This window comes from Pollicipes pollicipes, unplaced genomic scaffold (assembly GCF_011947565.3).
Source record: "Pollicipes pollicipes isolate AB1234 unplaced genomic scaffold, Ppol_2.1 Scaffold_4219;HRSCAF=4965_pilon_pilon_pilon, whole genome shotgun sequence".
Taxonomy (NCBI): Eukaryota; Metazoa; Arthropoda; class Thecostraca; order Pollicipedomorpha; family Pollicipedidae; genus Pollicipes; species Pollicipes pollicipes.
This window is the reverse complement of record NW_023596448.1, coordinates 25,062,057-25,076,808: the sequence shown is the minus strand read 5'-3', so window position 1 is coordinate 25,076,808 and position 14,752 is coordinate 25,062,057. Positions and strand designations below refer to the sequence as shown.

General features: G+C 50.5%; 1 protein-coding gene across 1 annotated transcript; it reads right to left on the bottom strand.

Moving 5' to 3' along the window:
- Window positions 1-34: 34 nt before the first annotated feature.
- On the bottom strand, window positions 35-10,620 carry LOC119095044 (uncharacterized). Its single transcript, XM_037217945.1, has 4 exons — window positions 10,543-10,620; window positions 2,476-2,692; window positions 512-710; window positions 35-118 (listed from the first exon to the last, which is right to left on the bottom strand). The coding sequence occupies exons 1-4, from the start codon at window positions 10,592-10,594 to the stop codon at window positions 35-37; spliced, it is 552 nt and encodes a 183-aa protein (XP_037073840.1). The 5' UTR covers window positions 10,595-10,620.
- Between the last annotated feature and the right edge of the window lie 4,132 nt (window positions 10,621-14,752).

The window sequence follows — 14,752 nt, the reverse complement described above, 5'->3', positions numbered from 1 at the left end:
GGGCCTGGACGACGCAGAACCTTTTAACCAGAGGTCACAACTGTAGCTCACACTGCGCCAGACCCTGGAACAGCACTGCGTTCAAGACCCACTGTCCTCGCGTCCAGGCGCAGAGCCACTGCACGCGGAGTTGACCCTCGGGGCAGCACCGCAGGGCAGCTGTCCAATCGGACCCATTCACAACGTCTCTTCATTTGGAATGGACTCCACGGCGGCGCGGTAGCACAGAAGCACGATAGCACGGTAGCACGGTAGCACGGTAGCACGGTAGCACGGCGGCACAGCGGCCCCGGCGGCCCCAGGCCCGCTGGACGGTCTGTGCCCGCCCTCGGACAGCACCGCGCCGTGGTCGCCCTAGCGGGCCCAGCCGCGGGCCCCACTGCACTCGGCGTCGGCCCTAAGCCAGCGCGGCGCGCGCGACCGCCGCCAGCAGCCAGGCGGCGCACACCGCCGCGGCGCACGTGCGGCACGTGGCGGACGCCGCGGACGCCGCATCGTCGGGCCCGTGCACGTGCCGCTCGTGGAGCGGGTCGCCGCCGTAGTCGGGGTCGAGCACGGCCTCCTCGGGGTCGAACACGTAGTCGGCGTAGTCGGGGCTGTCGTAGTTCCAGTAGCGTGTGGCCGTGTACAAGCGACCCGTGCCGCTGTTGCAGAGCTCGCCGCGGCAGTAGGAGAGGCAGCGGCTGCTGCCGTCGGTCTGGTCGTCACATCTGCGGGCAGAGGCGCCGGCGCTGTCAGGGGGCCGAGCGGGACCAGAGGGTCGGCTCCAGTCGGCTGCAGTTCAAAGTCACCTATTTGATCAGTAAGGGAGCAGATTAAGCATGTGTTCCATCAAGCTATTGTGCCATTGGGCTGCATTATTAGGAAATGTGAAGCGCCTCACCAATTTTCATCAGCCATTCGCTAGCTCGAGAGACACTGCCGACAAGTCAGCTGAGTGCAATGCCTGTGCGTCCCCGCGAGTGAAAGCTTTCACAGCAGCCGCGGTCGACGCTGGTCACGTGCTCACCGCCTGCTTCACTTTTTCCAGCTCGCCGGGCATGACACTGACGGTAGTTCTGCGTCACGTAACTCCCGCATCGTTGAAGGCGGCGGACCAGGAAAGATGGCGACGTTGAGGCCTTGGATATGACTCACTTGCCTCGGCCAAAACTATTGCCGCTTGACAAGAGAAAGCAGCTGTGAATAGCCGGTAGGAAAATCTGTCTAAGAGCAGGTCATTGCTATTAAATTTTCGCTCACTAAGTTTGCAACCGTCAGCAGCAATATACCCAATCAAAGACCCGAGCCTTAGTTCATCATAGCCTTGTGTCAATCGTCGTTAGCCCCGCGAAAAATTCCGGTCATAAGCGATGCATCACACACTGCCTGGAAAGTGGAACTGGAGAGTCGTTTCAGGGCACTTTTTACCACAAACATTGCCGTGGCATTTCCAAAACCGCCATTCCGAGATTCCCTACCTCGGGTGACCACAGTGTGGCGCGTACCCTGTCTGTGGTGAACGATAACAATGTTGAAAGTGTAACAGCCCCTTCTATTGTTTTCTATATATGTGAGTCAGTACGATAGAAGGGCTTTATTGACCTTATGTGTATATACTGAATATCAAAATTCCTCTCTATGAATCCGTCTACACGCAAGCTATATTCTGAATCACGTTGGATGATGGTGATATTCGCCAGAGCAAGGATGCATCTGACCTGTAATCACAGCGCCGATGGATAAGTCAGCCTACCTCATCCGTCTGCTATGGCCACTCGCACCAAATGGCAGAACCTAATACGCGGACTGTGTAAATTGAACGCCATCGCTGGTTGCGTTATGCTTGGCCTCCTACTACCAAGCGTCCTTCCACCCCCCTCCCAAGCAGCCTACCGTTTGAATCCTGTCAACAACAGCAGCACACTTCTGACGCCTCCTGCCGCCCTTTCACGGCAAGCTATTGCGGTCACACCCGAAACAGTGACGCAACATGTCGTCACGCTTAGCCCCGCACCACGCAAAGCAGCGCAGCAGCCGCAGTCTTTCCGGAAGGGAGGCGCGCTGGCTGGCGCCGCACTCCAGTTCGGCTCCGTCGCTATGCGGGCCGCCTGTCGTGATTGGCGGAGGCGATCGCGCCGCTCAGCGACGGGTTCTGGCTCAGATTGAGGGCTGGATTGAAGCGCCCCGCGACGCCCACCGTGACCGGACCGTTATGGCGTGTCACGCTCAGTGACGGACTGGACCGGATCCAGTTCCGGCAGATGTGCTGACGCCCCTGCCGCCTCCAGTGGCTGAGCTCCACTAATCTGCCCCAGCGTCTGATCCGATCCTCCAGCTTAGGCGCTGCGACCCTTCTGATCTTGCCACCCTCGCTGCGCGTGACCTGACCTGAACTTACCTGGCCTAGCCTGACCTGACCTGACATGATCTTCCCTGGCCTGACCTGACTTGACCTGACCTGATCTTCCCTCCAGCGCCCTCCTTCCAGCTGACCTGTTGTAGCTGAAGCGGGACTCGAGCCAGGTGGCGCACCGGCGGCGCAGGGAGATTATGCTGCCGTCTTTGGCCTGGTGGCGCTCGGTGACGCAGCGCGAAGTGCCCCGCCGGCAGCCCGCGATGCCGGCCAGCTCCAGCTTCGGCTGCACGTGGCAGCTGGAGCGCTGCGCGGTTGTGAAGCAGTCGTAGCAGCGCGACACGTCCTTGGTGGAGGCTGCGGAGAGGACAAGAACGTCGGCGGGACGACAGAGGACAGGGTTCGACACCCGTCACCAGCACGATTATGTTCTCATCCCGACTGAGAACGATCCCTCAAAAATCGCTGTTAGTCCCGGTGCTAATTGCTAGGTAATGTTAATGTAATTCCAGTGCTGTTAATGCCAGTGTTAACTCCATGCAGTGTGGCGTAAGCTGCACCAGCAGTTGAGGGTTCCCTTCTGCCGATTGTTGGTCCTGGTAAATAATAAAGTAAGCCATGACGCGATCCTGGGACGTATCACATGATACTTAATGACACCATCTGGGAAACGGTACGATACCTAGATTTATATGTCTGGGTTCGATTTCTTCCGTTCGCACTGTTCACTGCCCAGTTTCCACCAGGGATAGAAATGTTGTTGGATTTAAGATTTACGTAAAAGCGGAAAAGGTTCGGCAAGTCTGGTATTCCAACTATATGACACAATGGTTATGCAGGGAAATTGGAAGACTTACAGTCAGATCAACTTACACCACACACACACACACAGCACACACAGACACACACACACACACACACAAACACACACACACACACACACACACACACATATATATATATATATATATATATATATATATATATATATATATATATATATATATAGCCAACTGAAAGCACTGCATTCTGCTGGAAATGCATTATTCTGAAAAAACAATCATTTGCACAGGAATTGTTTTAAAAATTCTGACAGCGCACCTTTTAACCTGCAGCATATCTTCAACGTGGTGCCTCTGATATCTGCATGAGAACCAAGGTATCAGCAGATATAGAGACGCCGCTGTAAGCATGCTAAATATATATATATATATATATATATATATATATATATATATATTCTAAGTAACGGCCGCTATAGATAATATGCCACAGCTAGCAGTGTTTGATATGACCGCTTCAAATGTTTGGTTGCTATGATTTGGACATTGAGCGTCTGTTGTAAAAACGAGTCACAAATCTCTGTATGAGCTTGCCAAGGAACCGTTGACCCCGAAAAAAGCATTATCGCTGATGGGCGTCGAGCGCTAGTGCTGCTTTGCTCAGGCTCAAAGTTATAGTCCATTGTTTGCCGCAATTTTATAGAACATTTAGGTCACGTTGAGCTGATTTTTGTATAAGGATTATATCTTGCATCGAATGTGATGCGTACGCCTCACAGCAACATGCCAGTATAGAACAGCGCTGTGTTAACCGTCTTCCTTACTAGCACGCCTGGGAGCGAATGGCAAGAGTCCCACGATATGACCTCGTGGCAGCCAGCGTTTATTACCCGCGCGTGACATCAGTGTGACTGATCACAAACCTGCGTCGTCTGTCGGTCCAGTAAAATATCAACCAATCGAGTGCGGCGGCAGCTAGGGAAAAATCTCACGTGACATTTGTGCATTAGTCACGTGCGCCAGATTTGGTCAAAGACGTTTGTAATGTCAGTACGTTCAGTTAAAAGTCGCGATCCAGATCCAACAATTTTGTGCAAGCTGTGTGTCATGTGCACGAGATGAAGTTAGGTGCTCTGGTAGGGCCCATGGGTGTGACAACGCCTCCGAAATTGAGGGAGGGCAAATCAGGATCGGGGATTCAAACCGGACACTGGGGCTTGGAGCCGTCCCTGCCCCTCTGGGTAAGGACGGCTCCGCCTGCTTTCACACTTATGTACTGTGTGATCTGTGCTCACGTACTTTATAAATGGTAAGCTTTTCGTCGAGCGGACGTGCGATTTGTGTCCCAGATGGCGAAGGCTTCAAGTAAATATGGTGTCCGGTTACCAATGCGAGCCCCATAGCGTCGTCCAATCGGTGTGTGCTAGTGTAGCTAGCATACACTGGTGCATATGACGCTAGGGCTAGGGAATGATTATTTTCAGGTTAAAAACTCCCAGCGCAAGATGTGTGATTTTAAGCACAAGCGCCAAAACCCTTAAAAGTCTTCCTTTCGACAAATCCTGGAGCGATCGATGTCTGGTGACACAAATGGCCAGTGTAGTCAATTATTGCGCTGCAGACAAGTCGGTGCATTTTTATATGGCCCAACAACTACTGTTTTTAACGTCCTCCCACATAGATAGCTACACAAATGTTCTGTTATGCTTTTGTACGCGTTCTCCTCGACCAGGTTCACTCAGCCTCATGCAAATTGATAATCCGATTGTCGAATAGCCATGCATATTAGAAATACGAAACTGCTCATTATGTAAGCCAGCACATGGAAAGATCGAGCAAGCTTCTAGGATTGCGTCGGACCTAGGTATTCTAATCTCTCCGCCAACTTCTTATCACGCTCAGCACACACAAAACTTTCTCCTTAATCACAGCCGCATATTTGCGAGCATTTCAAAATTTCCTGCGTACACGCCCCGCATAAATCTGGTAGCTGGTAGCCGGCAGCTGGTGACAGGCGTCACCAGAACTCGATGCCCGAGCCCGGGCCCCGGCACGGCGCGTTCTGGTTGAGCCAGCTCTCTTTCGCCCGGTATGGTCCGCCGGGCCTTTGTTCCCTGCGCCACGAGGCGTGCTTCCTGCTCGCCACGACCAACGCGGAACAACAGCGGAGCCAGCCGCGCAACGTACACCGGTGCACCCGTGTGGTGCAGGCGCAAGGGCGAGGGAACGGTCGCCGTTGGTGCTGGGGTCGATTTGACGTGTCCTGCAGCTCCGCCGTTGCAGCGGCCATGTCCGCCGCGCGATGTTCCATGTAGCTGAAGGAACAGAGCAGCTGTCTAGGCGCCGCACGTCTCGACTCTGTTCACGAAAGTCTATCACGACCATCGTGACTTTCGTGACTCTCGTGACTGTCACGGCAGCACAGCGGACACGGGCGCGGGCGCTGGGGGCGGCCCTGCGGCCGGCGGCCCCGGCCCTGCCGCACCACACACCATCCATCACGGGCCCCGGCACGAACATGCCGGCACCCGCGCTCACGGGCGCTTCAAGGCTCTAGAAATGGAGGTGCAGACGGGACCGAGTTGCGCTGCCTTTGGTGATTCAGCTGATTTCTGCGCATCCTGCGTAACACCTACGCATTGCTCGAGTGATGCAAGATCGGCAATGAGTGGCTGTCGTAGCGTGATATGTATTTGCGTATGCGTTAGCGACCTCATGTAATTTTTCAAACTCGATGTATCGCCATCAGTCGGTGGCAGGACCACCTTCAGCCACTAATGTGCTTAGCGCGGCGCGATAAGCGGTTTGTGAATAACAGGAATCACCCGATGCCTCAATATACTCTGATGTTTCAAAACTCACATATGATCAAATGAGCTGAAGATCGTATGACGTCACATGACGTCACAGCATATTCCTGGCGCATCCAGATATATTTGGATGTCCCGAAAATCCGTACTGGGTGCTAGAACACACGTCCTCACCACCAGCAAATTTCGCACAGAGTTTTAGCCATGTCCATGTCCTCTGATGTAAGCAAAAAAGGCGCTCAGCTCCTTTTTTGCATCATGAGCTAAGAGCTCTTGTGTTGCGATGTTGGTTTTCAATATACCAGGAGGTACTGCTTAAACGACGTTGTAGAGCAAACATTGGGTGCATTGTAAATACCGACATTCCAAAGTGCGCTTATGATCGCAAAAGTCTCCATCAGCCTTGATCGCGAGTTTCCAGTGTGCTGTCAGATAGCAGTAGGGTGACGTAACGTCACCACCCAGCCACATGTCGGCATGTGTGTGCGCAGACGCTAAAACATTGGTCACGCGTCTCCACGATCCGACAACACGTGGCCGCTCGATCAGCCCGTGGCGCGAGTTGCCACGGACAGCCAGAGGCACGGGCCACCATGGTCAGACGCTGCCACGTGTTGTCATGCTCGGACAGCGGCACGTGTTATCATGGATGGACAGTAACAGGTGTTATCACGGGCACGTTTTTTCCGTGGCGGGCGCACATCGAACAACTGGTGGAGTGGTATGTAATATGTAGCTCAAGTGCCGACACAATTCAGTTCCAATACCTCTTTATTGCCTTTTCCTCAGCTGCACGCTGCACAATTGTATGGAGGAAATGATGGGTTGTAACTGCAGTGGTTCGTTCCGTTCTACTGGAGTTCGTTCGGGAAGACAATGCCCGTCACAGATGGAAAGTGCGCACGGCTTGCAGCGGCTCTCTTCGCGTTGCCACAACGTATCATTGTCATCTCGTTGTTTTCCAGAACACGGGAGCGGTGGATGGGGCACGGGTGTTGAGGTTCCACCATAGTGTGAAAAAGGCTTGCCTGCGTTATCAGCACAGCAGTTATTAGACAGGTGCCTAATGCGATACCGAAGTTGAAGTGCACACAAAAAAGGCTAAACAAAAGAGAGTCCATCGTATGTCATCTACTGGTTGTCATACAATTGTATATTTGGTACCAGATTAGGTCTGATAATGCTGGCGTGCAAATGGTTACAAAAGGCTTTAAACCCAGCGAGTGCGAACGAAACAACCGACAGAACTGGGATCACGGTCACACCACAGCAGATCAGGTGCAGTCCTGCTGTCTTCTGGTGGCAGCTTTTTCTAGTTTCACCACTGCTGATATGATTGTCTCTATATTTTGATGTGAGAGGCGGGTCTCAGGAGACCTTTTTATGATCTCTCCTATTTCTTCGCCTATCCAAATCATTGGCAGAATTGTACCTGGTAAAACTCGATGCGACTCTCAACACAAAAAACTCACCTCTTTATTGAAATAGGTCTATCATGAAACAATGTTCTAACGTGACGTCGTTGACATGACTGTGCGCACCTTGGAACAGAGGTGTTCCGTCCTATGATAATTATATATATATATATATATATATATATATATATATATATATGTATATATATACATGTATATGTATATATAGTAGACCTACTCATGCAGATTTTGCAACGTTTATGTGACCTTTGACATCATTCCAGCATCTTAACACGTGAGAACCATAGTTACATCATGCGTGATTCAATGTGTATGCCCTCTCCACAATGTTTACTCACACAGACTTTGCAAATGCAATGCAACGTACAGCCTGGCTGCAAGGAAGCGTCACTGACACGCTGGCATGCTACAAAAGTGTCTCTGAAATCTTATCAAAATGTTAACACGCAATGTTGTATAAGCCATGATACTGAAAGATATCAGCCTAACTGACATTTGTCACTTACACATCACTTTGTTTTGCGTTTTCAGCATATTATTAAGAGCTACGACTGGGAGAAGACTTGCGACAGAGCCAGACCAAAGTGAAACAAAACAGAGCTCACTTTTGCGAGTTCAGCATGCACTTCTGAGCCTACTTGTCTAGTATCCCAATTTGTGAGCTTTTCCGCCCAGTTGCTTGTTTGTCTTTGGGATGGATTTCCCATTATCAGCTGATTGTACCGTCAGCAATCGGCATCGCCGTTATGGAGCACTATCGTGCATTGCCATCCGTGACATCAATTACTAGCTACTTCAGTGTATGACTTTCAATCGCGATGGAACCCTCTTGCGCGTGATTTTCAATCACGCTGCAATGTCAGCAGTAACGGGGCTTACCAAGGCAGTGTACAGTTTTATTTCACACAGCTTGCTGGACTTTATACAGTTTGCTGGGCTTTTAGCGGACATGACACTGGAGCCATGTGGCAGACAGCACGGTATCCAGAACGCTAAACACGGAGCACATTGTAGGTAAACACACGCTAAACACGGAGCACCTCGCACGGTAAACACACGCTAAACACGGAGCACCTCGCACGGTGAACACACGCTAAACACGGAGCACCTCGCACGGTGAACACACGCACGGTGAACACACGCTAAGCACGGCGCACCTCGCACGGCGAACACATGTTTAGAAACGTTCGTGTTGTCAATGCAACCCCATATGGATGCTCGTGGTGCTGAACACGCCCAAAAGAGCGGTTTAACTTATGGCACAATCTTCCGGTTCTGCAGATAATACTATCAGCCGCATAATCCGGAGCTTACGTTGCGTGGCTGTCCACGAGTGACTGACGTTTCACTGTCAGCTTTACTGGATGATGTCAGAGGTTTTAAATGTGAGCAGCCAATGACGTCAGCTTAATCAAAACTTAGGGAATCTTGCGCGGACAAAGCATGCGTCTTAAAACAACGCACGCATGCGATATATGTGTATGAAGTACGCCAGTTCATGATCAGGTGAGATGGATGCTTTCGGTGGCTGCATGCAAAAAACTGCATGCAAAAAACCTCACCGAGCTCATTAGATCGTGCAGACAAAGGTGACAAAGGCGTCCATAGATGATGTGTGTTGGTACTGGTCGTGGCTAGCTTAGCAGATCTGGGTAAAGGAAAAAGATAAGGTAAAGGAAGGAAAATGGAAGTGAAAGGGAAAAGGGTACGCAGGCATCATTTAGCAACACCCTTCGGCATCAACGGCGTGGAAAAACAGCATACTACCCGTAAATGAGGCTGTGTGCATTGTTTTGGAGCAGAAAACCCTCAAGCATGCAAAACCATGTACCTAAAAAGTGTTTACATTACGTCTCAATTGATCAACTTTGACATCGTTTATAATGCAAAGCACCACAACTCTTAACTTTGACCTAAAGTCCCGAATATACACACAAAATTAGATGCTTCCATCCACAGACATATGATTTAGCATACTCCAAGGATTGTTACGCACCACAAGGATTCAGTAGCTTGAATGAGGTCCACCACGGTCGCTGAATCTCACCAGGTAATATTCGGTACATCTGATCATTAATATAACAGCTAACCTAATGCAGCCAATGACTGTAAATTACCTAAGTTCCAAACTAAGGTTTGCCCGTGCTAGTGGACGTTCGAGAAAGGCATCATCGCATCCGGTTAAGAGAGCTCTTAACCGGCTCTATTCACCTCAACATTTTTGAAAGTACATAAGCTGGGATGGTAAGAGTGAAGCCATTTACCAGCCAAATTTTTACGGTGTTCAGAACTTCGGAAGAAAAAGTAGCCCAAAAATATAGCGTACAAAAGATTTTTAACTGAACATTTATCTGTATGCAAGCTGAAAAAAGCATAATACATTTTGAGCGTATTTGTCAGAAGTATTCTAGCATCGCGGAAGCCAGTGATCAGACGGCTAGAAAGCTTGTCGCTTCAATAGTGTGGCGGTGAAACGATGCTGTATAAAACTGGTATTTGGTTTACTGTCTATAAATTCATTGAAGTTATCGCTGTACTTTGCTAGCCCAGACGACATGCCTTCACGATATTTTACTGATTGTTGCACCATGTGTCCATAGGTAATATCACAAAATGAGCAATGCGGGCAGAACCTTCGTGGAAAAGGCAACTTGTTATTCCCACGACCTCGTTTTGGTTGTGGCTAACTCAACTACGTGCCACTTAAACGATGCATTGGAAAGTTGACCAGTTTTGCTGCAACCTGGTCGTGAGGACGTTGAGTAGGGCAAGCTGTTCAGGCCAGGAAATCATTTGCCAAAAAACGCTTTTGAATGAGCTCGTTGAGCGAACGGTTCTACGTTCTCCGCAATTGCGGCTGAATGCTTATGCCCGAAGAGTACCAGCTGGCAATGTGCCGTTCCGACCTGCTCATTGGAGCTAGATAGATGTGGGCGATCCAGGCAACTTAATCTCAGCTCATAGGAATAGTTGAGCATGCCGAGCAGTTCGAAATTCATCAACGTCACTAAATTCAGGCCATATAACTTCCAATCAGCTAGTCATTAAAATCTGACATCAGCTGGTACCATGGAGTCAAAATCGGAGAACAACTTATCCATTGCAACGCCAAACTCTTCATGCAACGCGGTGCTGCATGCACCTTACAGCAGCCTCCCAGCCGAAACCCGGGTACGCACCTGCAGCGCAGAGTAGGAGCACTGTCGTCACTGTCAGCCAGAGGGACGCCATTCCAGCCGCGCACCCGCCCAGCACGCGACCACCACTGTCCTCCACCACCGGCGGCGCTCGTCTGTCGGGCGGCCGGCCGCCGGACACGCCTCCTGGGCGCGAGCGCCGGTCCACGAGCAGGCAGGGGTCCGGTGCTGCAGTCTGCCAGTTTGCTACACTGGACAGAACCAGACCCCTGTCCAACAGACTGCCGCATCAGACCCCTGTCCAGCAGACCGCCGCACCGGACCTCTGTCCATGATGCGGCAGTCTGTTGGACAGGGGTCTGGCGCGGCGGTTTGTTGGACAGCAGTTTGGCATGGCAGTCTGTTGGGCAGAGGTCTAGTGCGGCAGTCTGTTATGCAGGGTCCGGTGTGGCAGTCTGTTAGGCAGGGCTCTGGTGCGGCAGTCTGTTGGACAGGGGTATGGTGCGACATTCTGTTGGACAGGGACCTGATAACCCGCCTGTGGGACAGGGACCTCATAGCTCGCCTGCGGGACAGGGACCTCATAACTCGCCTGTGAGACAGGGGCCTCATAACTCGCCTGTGGGACAGGGGCCTCATAACTTGCCTGTGGGACAGGGGCCTCATAACTTGCCTGTGGGACAGGGGCCTCATAACTTGCCTGTGGGACAGGGACCTCATAACTTGCTTGTGGGACAGGGGCCTCATAACTTGCTTGTGGGACAGGGGCCTCATAACTCGCCTGTGAGACAGGCGCCTGATAATTCATCAGTTGGACAAGGACCTGATAACTCACCTGTGCAACGATGATCTGATAACTTGCCTGTGGAACAGAAACCTGATAACTCGCCTCTGGGGCAAGGATTTGATAACTCGCTTGTGGGACAGGGGCCTCATAGCTCGCCTGTGGGACAGGGGCCTCATAACTCGCTTGTGGGACAGGGGCCCCATAGCTCGCTTGTGGGACAGGGGCCCCATAGCTCGCCTGTGGGACAGGGGCCTCATAACTCGCCTGTGAGACAGGGGCCTCATAACTCGCCTGTGGGACAGGGGCCTCATAACTTGCTTGTGGGACAGGGACCTCATAACTTGCCTGTGGGACAGGGGCCTCATAACTTGCCTGTGGGACAGGGACCTCATAACTTGCCTGTGGGACAGGGGCCTCATAACTTGCTTGTGGGACAGGGGCCTCATAACTTGCTTGTGGGACAGGGGCCTCATAACTCGCCTGTGAGACAGGCGCCTGATAATTCATCAGTTGGACAAGGACCTGATAACTCACCTGTGCAACGATGATCTGATAACTTGCCTGTGGAACAGAAACCTGATAACTCGCCTCTGGGGCAAGGATTTGATAACTCGCTTGTGGGACAGGGGCCTCATAGCTCGCCTGTGGGACAGGGGCCTCATAACTCGCCTGTGGGACAGGGGCCTCATAACTCGCCTGTGGGACAGGGACCTCCTAACTTGCCTGTGGGACAGGGGCCTCATAACTTGCCTGTGGGACAGGGGCCTCATAACTTGCCTGTGGGACAGGGACCTCATAACTTGCCTGTGGGACAGGGGCCTCATAACTTGCCTGTGGGACAGGGACCTCATAACTTGCCTGTGGGTCAGGGTCCTCAAAACTTGCCTGTGGGACAGGGACCTCATAACTTGCTTGTGGGACAGGGGCCTCATAACTCGCCTGTGAGACAGGCGCCTGATAATTCATCAGTTGGACAAGGACCTGATAACTCACCTGTGCAACGATGATCTGATAACTTGCCTGTGGAACAGAAACCTGATAACTCGCCTGTGGAACAGAAACCTGATAACTCGCCTCTGGGGCAAGAATTTGATAACTCGCTTGTGGGACAGGAACTGGCAGTAACCTGATAGTAGACAGGATAGCAACCATGCTGAAAAACGGGATGATACCCCGTCTATTCCCTTGATTGACAGGGACTTGATAGCCCACTAGTTGCACAGGGATCTGGTGCGCAATGTGTGGGACGGGTATCTGTTATCTCATACTTGAAATATGATGACGGTGGCCTATTCCTCTGCTTCTGTCCGCGTCACCCATTGATCATCCAGAATGACAGACGCATTTTGATTGATGGTAAGCCGAACCAGCTCAGCTCCTTGGGCTCATGAGGGCCGGTAATTAAAGACCGGCTTTTGGCATTTACAATTTCGATCTACATGATACTAACGGCGTGCTCGCATCCTGGAAAACCTTCAACGTCAGAGATATATAATCTCTAACTACCCATGATTTAGCCGCTATGTGGTATGGAGGGCCTCACTTCAATCGCACACAACATGACTGAAATCGTGATATCTCCTGGCATCGACTCGCCGTCGTATTCTAGGAAATGCAGGAATGCGCAAAGTCCGCTTGTGGTATGGCAGCAGCCATGACGGTCCGGTGCACGCATACAATTCGGAATGTCACTGGTCAAGCAAATCTCTTGCACCGCCTTCTGAGAAAGACGGGGCGGCAACTTTCAGAAGCGTAATTGTCAATCCGAGCGTGCACCAAAATAGCTTCAAATCCGGTGCGGAATTTGCCAGGTGGAGCGAAGCCTGCGTCCGCCCGCAGACCAAGAGCGCAGGGGCTGCTACTGCGTGCGTTCTGTGCTGACCAGGACTGGTTTTGTCTGGCGCGCTGGCCGGATAGTGTTACACTTTCATGGTTATTATATGCTTACAAATAAGTCAATACTAATAGCCTTGTTCTTCGTAAAGTAACCGGAAGAATGGAGCGATAGATTATGAGGCGTATGCATGTATATATATATATATATATATATATATATATATATATATATATATATATATATATCTGTCATATTGGAATGTATGATGTTCCTCGCAAATTCACTAAGCAGCTTACATGCTAAATGCTGATAACAACGTGCTTGAAAAGGCTTAGGTCTCGTCGTAGCCACGCCACACATTAACCTCTTACACAAATATTGTTTCACGAAATCATGTTCTCTGTAAATTCTGCATCCGTTCTTCACCTTGATGATAACTCACTGCTTGTGTCATGAGCTAAAATCAAGTCCGTTCAACTCTCATGGCATCCTTGGTCACGCCAAATCACCTCACGCAATGAGGGCTAAAGCTCCTTGTGTAAGTCCTGTAAGACATTAGTTCAATTCTCAGAACGTCTCAGGTCACCTTCAGCTAATACCAGTTTAGGGATTACACACTGCTGATATTACACGATTGCAGCGTCCTATGAAATGATGACATAAATTACCAACTAGAGCCTGTGTCGGGTTTCACACTGTGGTTTCTTTTGGCCGTTTGATTTACCGTAACTGCAGAGGAACGCATGCTCACCATTCAATGGAAGCCTAGGACAGTTAAGGTCAGTAAAACCACTCCACATTTATGTAGCGATATTTGTTTTATTCCGTGTGTGCCGGTGCTAGTAGCGCAAGGTATTCAGATGCACTTAAAACTCCTTAAAGCTCTTAAGCAAACTCGAAAAGACTCGTCCAGATGCTTCGATGAGGCCCGCGCTGGGATAAAACCGGTTCTGGCAAAACCGGATCTAAATGCGCACGTTGGTGTTGCGTCCAGCAAAAAGTTACCAGACCTCCTTTGTGTCATCTAATCGCAAATCGTGATAACGTCCAATGGACAAACAACTTTGAAAAAGTGGGGTGAAAGAAATCGCGACATTTTAACCTGACCGTGGACGTAAGCTTAACTTGTAGTTTTTTGGAGGACAACAATTTTACAAGTACTGGTGTTGCAACATCCAGGAGCTTTTTGGCGCTTGGATCAGCTCTACCAGCTGAATGGTTTCGGAGGTGCAAACTAGTCTGCATTTCATTTGTATCGGATAACTTCGGATTTTTGCGTGTGGCAAAATAAATTGTAGTGCATGAGTACCAGGCTAGCAGGGTAAATATTTGGCGCATGGTGTAGTGTACTGCGTAGCGTGCGTGATGTATGACAGCAGCGGTGCAGTTTATCGTATGCTGGCGAATAAAGTGACCTATTCGGCTATTTTACCGGGCATCTTTGGGCGCTAAAAACAACACCTCTGGAGCTCCTAAACGTGACTGCTTTCATTTTGGGATTAAGAAATATAACATGTGCTGTGATGAGCCCTTTGGCCGCTAAGATCTTGCAAGCAAATAAAGATCACCCCCAGCAAAATATGTGAATCAACCCACATGGCTCATCAAAGCCCCTGCTTAGCAGATAA

What these genes read in the sequence shown, in the direction of transcription:
- LOC119095044 (XM_037217945.1), bottom strand. Translation starts at nt 10,594, where the DNA reads ATGGCGTCCCTCTGGCTGACAGTGACGACAGTGCTCCTACTCTGCGCT. An exon ending in GCTCCTACTCTGCGCTGCAG is followed by an intron (nt 2,693 to 10,542) that starts GTGCGTACCCGG and finishes TCCTCTCCGCAG; the next exon opens with CCTCCACCAAGGACGTGTCG. An exon ending in TCCCGCTTCAGCTACAACAG is followed by an intron (nt 711 to 2,475) that starts GTCAGCTGGAAG and finishes CTCTGCCCGCAG; the next exon opens with ATGTGACGACCAGACCGACG.